Raw genomic sequence first — 17,172 nt, 5'->3', positions numbered from 1 at the left:
TATTCCCTTGTTCCTGATTCTTTCACAAGAGGGAATGGTCTGCAAGTCATTTTAATTTTAAACACTTCAATTAGGTCAGTCTTTTTCCTTTTTTTTTAGAGGGAATAAAAGTCCACATAACATGTTATGTCACAATTTAACCCTTTAAGTCCTAGTCTGATGTTGGTCAATGTTTCATTGAACTCCATTCCATGGCTAATATTTCCTTTCTGTAGCATGACACCCTGAACTGGTCACAGCTGGCTTGTTACAAAGGCTGCAAGCAGCCAAATATCCAGCTGAAAGTGAGAGCGATAAGTGTTTCCCATCATTCCCTCCCTCGACCTAGGTGTTTGATGGTGAGACACGCTCGAGGAAGCCTAATGGGAATGGTTGAGAGGAGATTGGTCCAAGCTATTTAGCATTGTGAGGGGCCTGCATAGAGAGAAACTGTTCCCTTTGGCAGAACTGTTTACAACCAGAGTGCATTGATTTAACGAGTGTGGCAAAAGTGACATGAACACTTTGAGGGGAGGAGATGGCTTAGTGGTATTATCACTGGAATGTTCTGGGAATGTGGATTTGAATCCAACCACACCAGATGATGGGAATTGATCACAATAAAAAAAAATCTGGAATTAAGAATCTGACAACGACCGTGAATCCATTGTTGAGTGTTGGAAACCAACCTCGTTCACTGATCCCCTTTCAGGAATGGAAGTCTGCCATCCTATGTGACTCCGGACTCTCAGCAATGTGGTTGACTCTTAACTGCACTATGCGTAATTAGGGACTCCAATAAATGCTGGCCAGCCACGCCCTTAACCCGTGAATGAGTGAAAAAAAAAGTCATAACACGTGGTTAGAATCTGTCATGCACTGTCTGAGAGTAAGATGGAAGGGGATTAGTCATGGTTCTCAAGGGAATTGGATTAATATCTGTGTGCATGGGACAAACTGAATGAGTATTGCTGAAAGCCAGCACAGATTTGACAGGCTGATTGGCATTGCATTGATAATAGCTGTAACTATAATACGATTCTGCTGTTTTAAATAACATCTGATTGTCCAAATGAAACAAATATTAGAATTGGCAGCACTGAAGGGCACTGTAGTAGTAAACTCCAAATCACAAATGAAGCTCACAAAATGGTGCGGAGGAGTCATTTTGGAAAGGCTGGGGAGGTAGATGATCCACCTTCGTCCCCAGTGAGCCCATCGGTCATGGAAGGTCTGACAATGTGTACCACATGTTCCCTCTTAGATGTGGGCATAACCATAGAAGACAGAAGGGTAGTCAAATAGCATGGCTCATTGCCTGGACCTGTCCATACACTCTCTAAATCTGTGTCAGCCTGGACACCGACACAATGTTGGAGCCCGTTGCTGTACCTTTTAACTCACGGGAATATATGCCTGGCAATGTTGAGAATTGATAAGAAGTTCTTGCAGTTGTGTCCAGTTGAATTATTCCTGGTGCTACACAAAGTTTTAGGCACCAACATAGATTTTGTATTTTTCTGAATAAGATGAAAGATCAAGTAATAAATGGAATGAGAAGTAAATCTGTAAATAGTGATTAAATTGTGGGTTTGAACAGTCTGCAGCGAAAAGGGGAAGGTTGAGAGATGTATATAGTTTCCCAGTTTCACGGCACTGGGATAGAATGAGCTTGACGGTGAGATCATTGCAATGGTTTGAACAGAGACATTCATTGGGTTTTGTCAAAAGGCAGCTGCTGTTGTTGATTGGCAGAGCTGTCTCCTAGCAACTGAAGATTTCAGGTACATTGGGAGGAAGGAAGAGTGTTATTGGCTTGCTAAGAACGTTACATGAGAAACAAGAAGTGTGTGGGGAAAAGAGAAACCAGGAATCATTTCTCAGTTGGAGTTTGCAGTCATTTGAAGATACGTGGTTAGAAAACAAAACTCCTTATTTTTGACTGATCTTCATTACTGGCAAAGCTCAAAGAGGAGATGGACTGCAATTACCTTATGTTAACATTGATCACAATCTCTGAGTAACCCATCTCCTTTTAATCAGACGTCTTGTCAGTTTGATTTTTAAATTCTGTTTACTCAATTGTGCCTCCCACCTGTTTTGAAATGTGAGTGATTGGATCCATTTATCAGTGGGTGGGGGAGTAGTAATCTTGTTCAGACCCTGTTAGAATGTAGAATCATGGAATCCCGTGCAGTGTGGAAGCAGGCCATTCAGCCCATCGAGTCCACATTGATCCTTTGAACAGCATCTCACCTACCCTGCCCCCGTAACCCAGCGTTTCCCATGGCCAATCCACCTAACCTGCACATAGAGTCATAATGATATACAACACAGAAACAGATCATTTGGTCTAACTTGTCCATGCGACCATATATCCTAACCTAATCTAGTCCTATTTGCCACTACTTCACCCATATCTCTCTAAACCTTCCCTATTCACATACTCATCCAGATGACTTATACATGTTGTAATTGTACCAGCCTCCATCACTTCCTCCGGCAGCTCATTCCATTCTCACACCATCCTCTATGTGAATAAGGTGCCCCTTAGGTCCCTTTTAAATTTTACCCCTCTCACCCTAAACCTATCCTGTCTAGTTCTGGACTCCCCCTTGATGCATCACAGTTGGCAACACAATTGTGCAGCTAGTTGGCTTAGCTTGTTTTGGCATCCAGGTTAATCAATCAGGAGCCATGAAGATGGTTACAGTTTAAAAATGAGCCCATATTGCACCCCACCCCCACCCTCACCCTCACCACCAGCTGAAGCTGGCACCAGGGTTGACAATTGATTGCGGATCTTTACATGTAGAGTTAGATTTGTACCTGATTTTGGTGATGGGCCTCTCTTCTGAGATACTCGTTCTTTTCCTTTTCTGTGGAGGTGGTGGTGGTGATGGTGACCCAGAACTTGTGTTTCTACTGCACTCCCTTCAGGATAACTGGCAGGGACAGCTAAATAGAGACCTCTGACCCTCTGTACTCGGGAGAGGGCTGCCATGTCTCATTGCATGTCTTTTAACCCTGCTGACTTGCCTTGTGGCTATTGGCACTACTCAAAGGAACGTTTGAAGTGGTGGGGGTAGGGAGGAGACTGTGACTCATCTGCTGCAACATGTCTTTGTTAAGAAGGTCTGGAGAGACATGTAGTGGTTTTTGTCAAGGTTCATCTCAAGCAGCTCCGTGACACAGGACTCTGTGCTGTACGGGCTGTTCCCCGGGATGCACACCGAGACAAACATCGACTGTGCCTGGAGGACCATCAACTCGGTGAAAGATGTTCTTTGGTCTGCCCGAAACATGTTAGTCTTCCAGGGCAAGGAGTTAAGCTCAGCCGAATGCTGCAAACTGGCACGTTCGAAGGTTCAGGACTACGTGCTGAGGGACACGTTAAAGCTTGGGGCAAGCTGCCGCCGAGGCGCAGTGGAGAAAGACCACTGCTGAAGTAAAACGAGCGTCTGTTCAATGATCAGACCCTCTCATTGCCTCAATGTATGTAAATAGTGTCCTGCATGAGTAAGAAATGCCTTTGGTGTCTGCAACTGCAGGTAATGTCAAATTCCCGTGTTGGTATGTAAAAACGGGACAGAACTGATTTAGTATCGATGAATGTAGATTTTTTTTTATTGGTAAAGCAATAACAAAAAAGCACTGCTTAAAAGAATGGTAGTGGAAGGAACTTATTAATCCTTAAACCAGACGTTGGGATGGGAGAGAATTCTGATGCCATAATGAGCTGAGCTGCTGTCTTTGTGCTGTGCATTTTATTGTGTGTTTAAAACGGTCTGTGTACACTTGTTGTGTCTTTCTTAACAGTTTAATGTTCCTAACCACCTTTCGAAGCAATTTTTTTTTTACTTTTGCATTTATTTTCACCCACCGTTTTGTCTCTTTTATTTGTGTTGTATAGCACTATGCCAGTGGCTAGAAGCAAAGCGATATAGCAGGAGACAAGACACTCCATGTCCAATCAAAGCTTCAGGTAAACAGTGGAAAACATGCAAGATCTCTCACCTTTCTGTTTGCTCTGCGAGTGCATCACCCTCTGCTTTCCCGAACTCTGGAAATTCTGCTGTCATCCCAGCTGACCCATCATTCCAGCCTGAGCAGGATTCTGGGTCTTATTGGGATGCAGCTGCTGCAGTTGACTGTAGAATGTTTTCCTCTCGCTAAACTAGGCTAGCACTGTCTTCCAAACTAATGATCCTTCACTTCTCCATCTTCAACAATCCACGGAGACCTTTGCTGGCTTGAGTAAAATTTGGGGGTTGACGTCTTGTATTAGTTTACTGGTGTTGGTGATGGGCCTCTCTTCAGAGACACTCGATGTTCTCCTTTTCTATGGTGGTGGTGGTGGTGGTGGTGGTGACCCAGAACTTATGTTTCTATTGCACTCCCTTCAGGATAACTGGCAGCTAAACAGAGACCTCTGACCCTCTGGGCTCAGGAGAGGGCTGCCATGTCTCATTGCATGACTTCTAACCCTGCTGACTTGCCTTGTTTTACTATTAATTTAAACAAATTAGGCTGTTCCTGCCAATCATTAATTCTAACTCATAATATCCTGAAAAGATTTAAAAATGGGTAAGAATGGGTAAGCTCCTTTCAACTGTTGGCTAAGTATTTCTATTTACAAGTGTTCATATTGTGATTAATGCCTTTCCTGAATTTGCAGTGATGTTGAAATAATCTGTGCCTGTTTTTGACCAGTTTGGGGATGTTTAATGTTTTTTTTTCTCCCCTTCTCTGCCTGGGACACTGATGTATGATTTTTAGAGCTTATTATACATATTTCTGATTTTTTTCATCCAAGTTGCCACTGGTTTCGATGTGAGGCAGGGCAGTGAGCTTGGCTGAGAAATTTGACTATGACGGGCCTCACCTGCAGCTTGCGATTGTCACCCAGCTTCCACCAGGACACATTTTTTCAGTGTGTCGAACAAGGAACCCAAACCCATTATCTGCTTGCTCCCCTCCCTCCCCCTCAGGACCCCAGAACCACTTGCAGTAACTAAGCCTGAGAGCGGTCTGTGAGAAGTTGGACTGCACGATTCAGTTTGACGCCTGATATGCTGGAATATTCTTGCAATGATGGCCGTCGTAAGGGTCCCTTCAATATAGAATTTGGCAGCACAGAAATAGGCCATTCAGCCTCACTCTTCAATGGTGATGTTCATGCCCCAAATGAATCTCCTCATCTCACTCTATTAACATGTCCTTCTATTCCTTTCTCCCATCTGTGTTTCTCTAGGTTCCCGTAGACGCACTCACACTGTCCATCTCCAATACTCCTTCAGTTAGCAAACTCTGCATTAACACCAGCCTCTGCGCTCGAGTGTTTACACTAAATTCCCCTTTGGATTTATTCATGATTATCTTGTACCTCTGGCCCACAGTCTAGATCTCCCCAGTGATGAAAGCACCTTGTCTGTGTTAACCCTTCCAAATTCGTAAAAGACCTCAATCACGTCTCTTCAGTAGAGGATCCTAATCTCTTCTGATGATATCTCAGTTCTGGTATCAGCCTTGCATTTTTATTATGCAACATCCCCAGTACCGTTCTGTAACATGGAGACAAGAACTGTATCATAAGTGTTGGGAACCGAGTTCACATATTATCATTTCCCATTCCTTGAGTTTGGCTGGTCCTGCTTGGGGAGGAAGAAGTAGCAACACCTTATTAAGGGTCGGTTCTGGTGAGTGTGTTGAAATTAGACACTATCCTGCGCTATTTAGCACGAGGTGATGTGTCTGCAAATCCTGAGACCTTTCCGAGTGCTGCTGCATGGATTTTTTTTATCTTTATAAAAGCCCAGATGTTGGTAATGCAAGTTTTTGAAAGATGTTCTCTCAATGAGGTAAGTTTTCAATGTTCACTATCTTTCGACAATGAGTTGGAGAGCCATCTGTTGAAGTTCCATGGTCATTACTACATGATTTAATTCTCTCTTTTCATCTCTTAGGAGAAAACTTTGATCAAAGCCCATTGAGGAGAACGTTCAAGTCCAAAGTTTTAGCTCACTATCCCCAGAATGTTGAATACAACCCTTTCGATCAAGATGCAGTCAATATGGTGAGTAGCGAATTGTAAAGCCCTTTTTATTATTAGCCATACAGCCAATGGATCCAGACCCATATATGAACCCCTTGGTTTTTCTAAAGCTCCAAAGTAAATAATTGGTATGCTCACTTCTATCCATTGCAGACATGCAGCAAGGACTATGACCTTTTCATCTCATTTTTACCCTAGTCAAGATTTACTCCTCAACTTAAAATAGACCACCTGGCCATCTATCTTATTGTTAGTTGCAAGAATATGCTGCATGCAAATTGGCAACTGTTTTTCCAACAGTGACAACACTTCACCAACTATGTCATTGGCTACAAATTGCTTTGGGTCGTCCTGAGGTTGTGAAAGGCATTATACAAAAGCAAAGTTGAGAAGTCTGGTACTGGAAAAGCACAGCAGGTCAGACAGCATCCAAGGAGCAGAAGAATCGACATTTCGGGCATAAGCCCTACATCAGGAATGGCGGGAAGGCATGCAGGAGGATGGGGGTGTGGCTGGGGGGAAGGTAGCTGGGAAAGCGATAGATGGATGCAGGTGGAGGGTAATGCCACAGAGGGTGGTCTGCTTGAGGTAATCTACAGGACAGGAGAGGGTTGATTTCTGGATGCCTGTCTCGGAGGCTCCCTTTACCTACCATTCCAGAACCACATCTTGATGAGGTTTTTGTGGGGGATGCAGGTCTAACTCAGAATTAGTTACTGTTCAAGTCAAGTTTGACTGTCAATTGTGAGCCCTAGCTTCTCCCAGCAGGGCAAAGGTAACTAATGATTAGATTACCTAGAGTGTAGAACCTGGCCCTTCAGCCCAACAAGTCCACAGCGACCCTCCGAAGAGTAACCCACCCAGACCCATTTCCCTCTGACTAATGCACCTAACACTATGGGCAATTTAGCATGGCCAAATCACCTAACCTGCACATCTTTGGACTATGGGAGGAATCCGGAGCACCCAGAGGAATCCATGCAGACACGGGGAGAATGTGCAAACTCCACACAAACAGCTGCCCGAGGCTGGAATCGAACCTGGGTCCCTGGTGCTATGAGGCAGCAGTGCTAACCACTGAGCCACCCATGTAGGGCACAATTGAATTTCTTTCTCACCTTAATACTTTGTTGTGTGCAATCTGCTAACCCTGAGGTAAATCTGGAATAGAAAAAGCCCTTGGATAGTTATTTCACCCCGATATCTGGATTCATTAGTTGTTCCAGTGTTAGCTAATTCATGGGAGTTACTTTGGCATTTCGGCAACTGTTGAGGACCGTTTAAAAAAAAATGCTTTAAGTTTGTTTTGGGCGTGCGGGTCTTATTGGTACTCATTGTCCACCCCCTCAATTTGCTTCAGAAGATCTTGTACAGCTGACACGGTGACAATACTGTCCCAGTGTATTTCAATGGGGAAATGCAGGGTTTTGACTCTGCAACAATACAGCAAGCAATATGATCACATTGGGCTGGGTAGCACCAGTCTTGTGTGCGCTGTGGAGATCAGGACTGTGTCGGATTTATGTGTACTTAATACGCCCTTTGGGGACTACGTTGCATAAGTGCAATAAGCACATTTTGTTGGGCCTCAGACCTTCGTGAGTGAGTACACTTGCTTCCTCTGAAAGCTGAAGTAGCATTTCTTGTGCCCAACCACAGACTGTGTGACATTGGTAGAGTGGGTGAAGCCAAATATTAACCCCTTCACAGTCATTATCTTGTATAAGACACCTCCATATAATTGACCCTATGCCTGTGTGTCATTGCTGGATACAGTCTTGGTTAGAATGTTGGATGTTTCCAACAAAAGTGCTTGTTTCTTGCCACTGATACTTTTCTGAAGCACAGATAGTGCCCTCTCTAAAACATACAGCTGAATTCATCTCAAAATGAAGGAAGGACCTCCCCCCTCCCCCCCCCCCAGCCCAAATTAAAGGGATCATCTGTGGTTAGTTGTGGGTTGCTTGCTTCAGGACCTTGCTATGATTCCTTACATGTTTAATACTTCCTATAGCTCTTCCAATCTGTAGTCAAAGGGATGGTGTGCCAGGAGCTAAAGGATTTCTTGCTGGTTCCTCAGCTTGTGCACAAGCCAGTTACTCCCAGACATTGGTGCACTCATGAGTACGGTGGCTCAGTGGTTAGCACTGCTGCCTCACAGCACCAGGGACCCGGGATTCCAGCCTCGGATGACTGTCTGTGTGGAGTTTACACATTCTCCCTGTGTCTGTGTGGGTTTCCTGCAGGTACTCCGGTTTCCTCCCACAATCCAAAGATGGATATCAAACCCACAGCTCAGAGAGCAAACCTACACCCTAAACCTCAACCTGAGCTACAAACCTTGCAATCCAAAGATGTGCAGGTCAGGTGAATTGGTCGTGCTAAATTGCCCATAGTGTTAGGTGCATTAGTCAGGGGTAAACGTGGGGGATGGGTCTGGGTGGGTTACTCTTCAGAGGATTGAAATGGACTTGTTGGGCCAAATGGCCTGACTACACCAATAGGGAATCTAACCTAATCATGAATGGTGCAGGATTGGGAAAAGCAGTGGTGGTCTTTCCCTAAGGAAATTAGAAAGACTGAAGGGTTCAGGTACGAAGTTCATTGAAATGTTGCACCACAGGTAGGCAGGGTGGTTAAGAAGGCAAAAGTGGGTACTGCAGATGCTGAAGATTCGAGGGGTGCTGGAAAAGCACAGCAGGTCAGGCAGCATCCGAGGAGCAGAAAAATCGATGTTTTGGGCAGAAGCCCTTCATCAGGAAGGGGGGTTAAGAAAGCAAGATATTCTTTACTTCATTTCACAGACCATTGTGTCCAGGAGTTGGGATGTCATGTTGAGGTTGTTAAGGATGTTGATGAGACCACTTTTGGAGTACAGTTCTGTTTGCCCTGCTATAGGATAGATATTATTAAATTGGAGAGGTACAGAAAGATTTACCAGAATGTTACTGGGACCGAAGGGTTTGGGTTAAAAGGAACATAGGAGACTGAGGGGTGAGCTTACAGAGGCTTGTAAATCAACAGGGACATAGAAAAAGTGAATGGCAAAGGTCTTTTCTTTAAGATACGGGCATTCAAAACTAGAGGGCATAATTTTAAGTTGAGAGGAGAAAGATTTAAAAGGGATCTGCGGAACAACTTTTTTATACAGAGGGTGGTTCATCTGTGGAATGAACAGCCAGTGGAAGTGGTAGATGCAGGTACAGGTACAATATATTAAAGGCATTTGGATAGATACATGAATAAGAAAGGTCTAAAAGTATATGGGCCAAACGGGACTAGTTTAGTTTGGGAAATTTGGTCAGCATGGGCAGGTTGGACTGAAGCATCTGTTTCTGTGCTGTATGACACTATGACTCTCAACGCTGGACTAGCCTATGCCACTCCCCATGAAAAGCAGGTCGGTGAAGTTCTCTGTCGAATGAGAGTTCACTTGATTTAATTCTCTATGTAAAATCAGCAGGTGAACTGGGCCCTCGACCCTATTTGAGTTGAAAGCCGCCCAAGACTGCAGTTGATTGCACACGCATTGCTGGGGCTACACATCCAACACTCCCATGTCCCCGAACCAAACAGGTTTCCATTCCCTTAATGTCTGGCTGGTGTGTGACCAAAGGAAGAGGGTGATGAAAGTTCAGGTCCAAATTCCTGGTAGCTGTCATATTGTCTTCATACTGCTGTGTCATCTCTACTTGGGGCACTGCAACAAACCAAACCAAGTCAAAGACAATTTAGCAACAAAGATTACCACGCACACATCTACATGTACATGTGCATGTGCACACAAGAACACACAAAACACCACCCATACACACATGAACACACAGAAACACACACACACAAAACACCACCCCACACACACACAAACTCACTCACCACACCTAGACACACAAACACCACACACACCGCACACCTGTACAAACACAACACACACACACAACCACACCCTCCCATATACACACATGAACACACAGAAACACACACACAAAACACCACCCCACAAACTCACTCATCACACCCAGACACACAAATACCACACACTGACGCACACACAAACACCACACGCATGCATGCACTCACACAAAAACACCACACACAGATGCACACGTACCACACACATGCATGCACTCACACAAAAACACCACACACAGATGCACACGTACCACACACAAACACCATACACATGCATGCACTCACACAAAAACACCACTCACAGATGTACATGCACCACACACACGCAAACACCCCACACATGCACGCACTCACACAAAAACACCACACACACACAAACACCACACACATGCATGCACTCACAAAAACACCACACACAGATGTACATGCACTACACACACGCAAACACCACACACATGCACGCACTCACACACAGACCCCACACATGTAAACACCACACATATGCATGCACTCACACACAAACACCACACACTCATGCACACGCAAACGCCACACACATGTGCACAGTCACACACACACACACACACAACACACACACACAAACACAAACACACAGAAACACACGCACAAAACACCACCCCACACACACAAACTCACTCACCACACTCAGATGCACACACAGCACACACGCGCACAAACACAACACGCACACACAAACATACCTCTCGCATATACGCGCGCGCACACACCTTCCACATATTCGCGTGCGTACACACACACACACACGCAGAAAATTATGATAACAATGAATTGCCTGACGGGACAGCCCTCCACACCACTGGCACAATGAGCAGCTGAAGAAAAAGGAAATGAGCAGCTTTCCTAGACAGTTCCTTTCTGGCCAGGGCTGTCCTCACAGGACTAACCCTAGTGGGGAGAACAGTTAGTTTGCCCCTGGTTCTCTGTTCACCAACAGAGCCATGCTTTCCATTCCTTCGGTCGCTAAACGTCACAGAATTTTACGCGGCCACAGTGTAGAAAAGGGGAAGCCCCCTCCAAATTAAACATTTCAAACTGAGTTATCAATGAAAACATGCCCATGTTGTAAATGAATGTAAACCAGTGAGCAATTTGGGATGAGGGAAGGTGTCGGTGAGTAAGTGGGGAGTTAAAGGGTCAGATATAAAGGGGTGTACAATGTGGCTAGTTGGTGGGTGATGGGGTTTGATGGTGGATGAGTGTTGGGATTGGTGGGTTATGAAAGAGTGTTGGTAGTTTAGCAAAGGTACAATCAGCAGTGACAGAGGCTGGTATTGCTAGCATAAGTCACCTGGAGAGATTTTTAGTGACCTTGAACTTGTGTCTGGTCATTTAACACTTGTGGTGCAGCATCCAGGTCTCGACAAGTTGATCTCTAAATTGTAATCCCATAGTTATCAGAGCTCATTAAAATTCGATTCTGTCTGTGGAAAGCCATTTTCTTTTTCCCCTGTGCCCTCAGGACACTTCTCCTCCTTCCTACTTTCTCTGAAAAAAACGACAAACACAGTTATCCGAAACCTGAGAAACCAAATGTTGTCCTCTAATGCAGTTTCGAAATTGTTCTGTTGGAGTGCTCCCTTTCTGAATAACTCCCAGCACTTCATCCACCTTGGATGCAACACCCCAGTGAGGTACAGCTAGCTCTCAGTGACATTGGAAGGTTACTATTCAGGGCCCCTGCTGGTGGGTGCAGCTCAGGAGCAAGACTTTTTGCACTAGTTGTAGATGAAACTCCGTGTATCTAAACAGGCAACTCAAAGTTGACCTGCTGCCTGTGTTTTTATCACTGGGTGTATTTTTGAAGCTATTCAATTTAGTCCCGCTTGACTTGTTTTAAAATTCAAGATTAGAGTGGCACTGGAAAAGCAGAGCAGGTCAGGCAGCATCCGAGGAGCAGGAAAATCAATGTTTCAGGCAAAAGCACTTAATCAGGAATAGAGGGCAGGGAGTCTGTGGGGTGGAGAGTTAAATGGGAGGGGGGGGGGTAGGGCTGGGGAGAAGGTGGCTGAGAGTGCAATAGGTGAATGGAGGTGGGGATGACGGTGATAGGTCAGAGAGGAGGGTGGAGCAGATAGGTGGGAAGGAAGATTGGTAGGTAGGACAGGTCATGAGGATGGTGCTGAGCTGACAGGTTGGAACTGGGGTGAGGAAATGAAGAAACTGGTGAAGTCAACATTGATGCCCTGAGGTTAAGGTGTGCCGAGGTGGAAGATGAGGCATTCTTCCTCCAGGTGTCGGGTGGTGAGGGAGCGGCGGTGGAGGAGGCCCAGGATCTGCATGCTCTCGGCAGAGTGGGAGGGGGAGTTGAAATGTTTGGCCATGGGGCGGTGGGGTTGATTGGTGCGGGTGTCCTGGAGATGTTGCCTCAAGCACTTCGCCTTACATTAAAGTTTGTTAATGGGACGAGGTTGTCACTGGTTAGGCCAGCATTTATTACAGTTAAGAGTCAACACTCTGGAGCAAGGATGACAATTTCCTTTCCTAAAGGACATTGGTGAACCAAATGGGTTTTTCCAGTAGTCGGCAATCGTTTCAGGGTCATCAGTCGAGTATTAATTACAGATTATTCACATTCCACCCTGTGTCATAGTGGGATTTGAACCCAAGTTCCCCCAGGACACTACCTGGGTCTACTGCATTAACAGTCCTGCGATAACACCACTAGGCCATCGCCTCCCCACTTATGTTAAAGTTATTTTGTGTAGAGAAGTAAAGTGTGATGTGTGGAATGAGTTGCCCACTTTGAGCATTATTTATAGAAAATAAAGAGAGAAAACTCATGAAATAAGGGTTTAAGATGATAAAAACTAGGAATAGCAGTAGACTATTCCGCCCCTTGAACTTACTCTGCCATTCAATAAGATCACGGCTGCTTTGAGTGTGGCCGTAACCTCACTTTTCCTGACTGTTCAATACTCTTTCCCAATAAAAATACATCTGACTCAGTCTTGAATGCACTCCAGGACCTGGGCTCCACTGTTTTCTGAGGAACAGATTTCCGAGAGAAAAATGTCTCCTCACCTCGATGCTGTGTCGAAACCATGTGCTATTGTTTTAGAACCCCCCCCTCAATCCCACATCATCCTGTGAGAACACACATCCTCCAGCTCACCAGGGCAATTCGGGATGGGCAATCAAATCAAATCAAAATCCTCTGAATCTTGCATATTTCAATAAGGTGATCTCCGAACTGGTGGAATGCTAAAGAGGCCATTTGCTTTGGGAGCTGCTCCAGGGCATTTTGCATAAACCAACTACCACATGCTGTTGATGAGACTCAAACCTTCCAGAACCTATTGCATCTGCAAGGGTGGCCCTCACCTATCCACTGTGCTGGATAGAAATTTCCCAGCTACAAATCTGATTGGATAAGTGATGTGCTCTATGTGCACCAGTAATGGCCTGTTGCTGTGTCGAAGGGAGTTTGTTGTTTAGTGATAATTGTGAAACAGTCTAATTGAACAATGCTGCTTTATGTCTATTTACGTCCTGTGGGAATACAGCGTTTCACAAAAGAAAATTAGCTGCAGCGCTAATTCTGAGTTCCTGAGATAAATCTTTAAATGTCAATTACTTTCCCCTAGTTCGTGAGTCATGGTGAGACAAGAAAGCATTGAAATTATCATTTCAATTTATTCCAAACTATTTTGGAAAGAGTCCTGGGATCAGGTGGTCTTTGTAAGTGCTGGAAGTCAGGAATAAGGATTGCTTTCTAATATCAGTTAATCTTAGATTGAGTGTTGAGCATGATGAATGTCCCTTCACTATGTTTTTTAAACAAACCAGAAACGCTGCTTGCAAAAGCGCACAACTTTATCAAAGGTTGTGGTGCTCATCGTGTGAAATCCCTTTTCCACGGCTTTGCTAAAGTGGGTGATGTTGAGGGACTCATCTTCTCTTCAATACGGGCTCCTGAATGTATTTGCCTTTTGAAACAAAAAGAGAAGTTGCTGGAAAATCTCAGCAGGTCTGGCAGTATCGGTGAAGAGAAATCAGAGTTAAAATTTCAGGTCTGGTGACCCTTCCTCAGAACTGATGGTAGCTAGGAAAATATAATTTTTTATGCAGAAGATAGGGTGGGGGGAGAGGGTAAGGAGTAAACAGTAGATGGGGATATAGCCCAAAGAGACAGTTGGACAGACAAAGGAGTAGGTAACGATCTGGCTAAGAGGGTGAATAGCTGTTAATGGAGACTGTTAGCGACTAACAATGTACTATGTGTAATGGCAGACTGTGTGATCACAAGGCCTGGTGTGTGGGGTAATGGCGATTGCAGATGCTGAAGATCAGAGTCGAAAAGTGTGCTGCTGGAAAAGCACAGCCGGTCAGGCAGCATCCGAGGAGCAGGAGATGTTTCAAGCATAAGCTGTCATGCTTGAAACGTCGACTCTCTTGCTTCTCGGACGCTGCCTGACCGGCTATGTTTATCCAGCACCACACTTTTTGACTGATATGTGGGGTGTGGGCTAGGACATAGGGAAGTCCATGCCCCAAAGTTATTGAGCTTGATATTGAGTCGGGAAGGCTGCACGGTCCCCAAGGGGAGAGTGGGGTGTTGTTCTTCCAGCTCACGCTGTGCATCGCTGGAGCACTGCAGCAAACCTGAGACAGTGACATTGGCCAGAGAACAGTCCTCTTTCGAGTTTGGAAGGGGGTGCTGTAATTAGACTATTTGGTAATCCAGTGACCATTGAAGCAGTCCTTGGCCAAAAGTTTTGGACCAAAGGTACTTAACTTTTCTGCTTTATTCTTCCAAGGGATGTTGAAGTTACTGGAATTTGTTACCCATCCCATGGCTTTCTAAGTCACCTCAGATGGTAGGTAAGAGTTAACCGCATTACTCAGAGTCTAGAATCACGTGTAGGCAGATTTCCTTCCCTAAAAGAACATTAGTGAATCAGATGGTTTATTTATGACAACCAAGGATGGTTTCCTGGTCACCATCAGGATGCCCTTATTCAAAAAGGGAAAGAAACAAAGAAACTGACACAAAAGGCCAGTTAGTTTAACATTTGTCACTGGAAAAATGTTAGAGTCTCTGATAAAGAATGTAATAGCTGAGCATTTAGACATATATAATCAACAGAGTCAGTTTGGCTTCATGAATGGGAAATCATTTGTGTCAAATTCATTAGAATTCTGTGAGGAAATAACAAGCAGGATCAATGAGGTGACACGGTGGCTCAGTGGTTAGCACTGCTGCCTCACAGTGCTCTGGACATGGGTTCAATTCCATTGGGGTGACTGTGTGGAGTCTGCACATTGTCTGCATGGATTTCCTTCAAATGCTCTGGTTTTCTCCCACGGTCCAAAGATGTACACATTTGCTGGATTGGCCATGCTACATTGCCCCGTAGTTTCCAGGGATGTGCAGGCCAGATGGAATTAGCCATGAGGAAATGTGGAGTTACAGGAATAGTGGCGCTGGGTAAAATGCCCTTTGAAGGGGTTGGTGTGGACTTGATGGGCTGAATGGCCTGCTTCCACACTGTAGGGATTCTGTGAAATGAAACAATTAACTAAATATATATGGATTTCAAATGGTGCTTGATAAGTTCTGACAGCTGCAGTTTAATAAGATAAGAGCCTATGGTTTTATAACTAATATAATTGATAGAAATTTGACTAACTAATAGAAAGAGAAAGTGAGGACTGCAGATGGTGGACATCAAGGTCAAAACGTGTGGCACTGGAAAAGCACAGCAGGTCAGGCAGCATCCCAGGAACAGGAATATCGACGTTTCGGGCATAAGCCGTTCATCAGGAATGTGAGACAGGGGAAGGGGGCTGAGACATAAATAGGAGGGTGGATGGGAAGGGGCTGGGGGGGGAAATAGTGGGAAAGAAGATAGGTAGATGCAGGTTGGAGGTGATTGTGATAGGTCAGAGGAGAGAGTGGAGTGGATAGGTGGGAAGGAAGATGGACAGGTAAGACAGTTCAAGAGGGCGATGCTGAGTTGGAGGGTTGGATTTGGGATCAGGTGGTGGGGGGGAGATGAGGAAACTGGTGAAATCGATGTTGATGCCATGTAGTTGGAGGTCCGAAGGCGGAAGATGAGGAGTTCATCCTCTAGGCATCAGGTGGCTTGGATTTGACAGTGGAAGAGGCCCAGGACTTGCATGTCCTTGGCGGAGTGGGAGAGGGGAGTTGAAGTAGTCGGCCACAGGACGGTGGGGTTTTTTGGTGCGTGTGTCCCAGAGATGTTCCCTGAAATAATCCGCGAGTTGGCGTCTTGTCTCCCCAATGTAGAGGAGACCACATCGAGAGCAACAGCCACAGTTGATGAGATGTTTGGATATAGAGGCAAATCTCTGCCTGATGTGGAAGGATTCTTTGGGGCCTTGGACGGAGGTGAAGGGGAAGGTGTGAGCGCATGTTTTACACCTGTTATGGTGGCAATGGAAGGTGTCGGCAATGGAGGGTGGGTTGTTGGGGACATGGACCTAATGAGGGAGTTGCAGAGGGAATGGTCTCTGCAGAATGCAGATAGAAGTGGGGAGGGAAATATATCTCTGGTGGTGGGGTCTGACTGTAGGTGACGAAAATGACAGAGCATAGAATACAGAGGTAGAAGGGGAGCATTTTAAGGATGACAACTCGTATTTCGCGGAGTGCCAGAGGGATCAGTGTTAGGGCTGCAATTATTTACAATATATATTAATAATTTGGATGACGGGCATGAATGTACTTCTGCGGAATTTGCAAGTGACACAAAATCAGGTGGGAATGTGAGGGGAATGGATGATACATAGAGTCTGCAGTGAGTCAGAGACAGGTTAAGGGAATGGGCAGAAACTTGGTGGATGCAATATAATCTGAGGTTATGCATTTTGGCTGAAAGAACAGAAGAAACAAATCCCGTTCAAATGGAAGGGAGACTACAGAAACTGCAGCACAGACGGATTTGGGAGTCCCATAATAGAATAGATCATGTAAGTAGGAAATTCTTGTTAAAACAGTAAAACTACTCAGAGCACAGCTGGAATACCATGAACAGTTTTGGTCCCCTTATCGAAGGAACGATAATGTTGACATTGGAGGTTCCAGAGGAGGTTCACTCGGTCGATACTGGGAATGGAGGGATTTTCTTACAAGTACAGGTTGAGAAGGTTTGGGTTATACTCAGTGGATTTTAAAAGAATGAGAGATGACATGATTCAAACTCTTCGGGGAGCTTGTTGGC

The 17,172-nt window shown here is 45.1% G+C and overlaps 1 protein-coding gene across 3 annotated transcripts in view; it reads left to right on the top strand.

The window, feature by feature from the left end:
* Positions 1-17,172, top strand: part of LOC122559492 (DENN domain-containing protein 5B-like) — a 359,734-nt gene that overhangs the window by 114,709 nt on the left and 227,853 nt on the right. For 2 of the 3 annotated variants that reach the window (XM_043708993.2, XM_043708995.2), the window contains exons 2-3: positions 3,893-3,964; positions 5,946-6,055. In XM_043708993.2, the coding sequence (XP_043564928.2) occupies positions 3,893-3,964; positions 5,946-6,055 (182 nt within the window). The remainder of the gene's footprint in view (positions 1-3,892; positions 3,965-5,945; positions 6,056-17,172) is intronic. The other variant, XM_043708996.2, reaches the window with a different exon arrangement.

This window comes from Chiloscyllium plagiosum, unplaced genomic scaffold, assembly GCF_037043375.1.
Source record: "Chiloscyllium plagiosum isolate Xiang-an unplaced genomic scaffold, Cpla_swu_hap1 HiC_scaffold_19, whole genome shotgun sequence".
Taxonomy (NCBI): Eukaryota; Metazoa; Chordata; class Chondrichthyes; order Orectolobiformes; family Hemiscylliidae; genus Chiloscyllium; species Chiloscyllium plagiosum.
The sequence above is the reverse complement of the archived record's forward strand: the minus strand, read 5'-3'. Positions and strand labels throughout refer to the sequence as shown.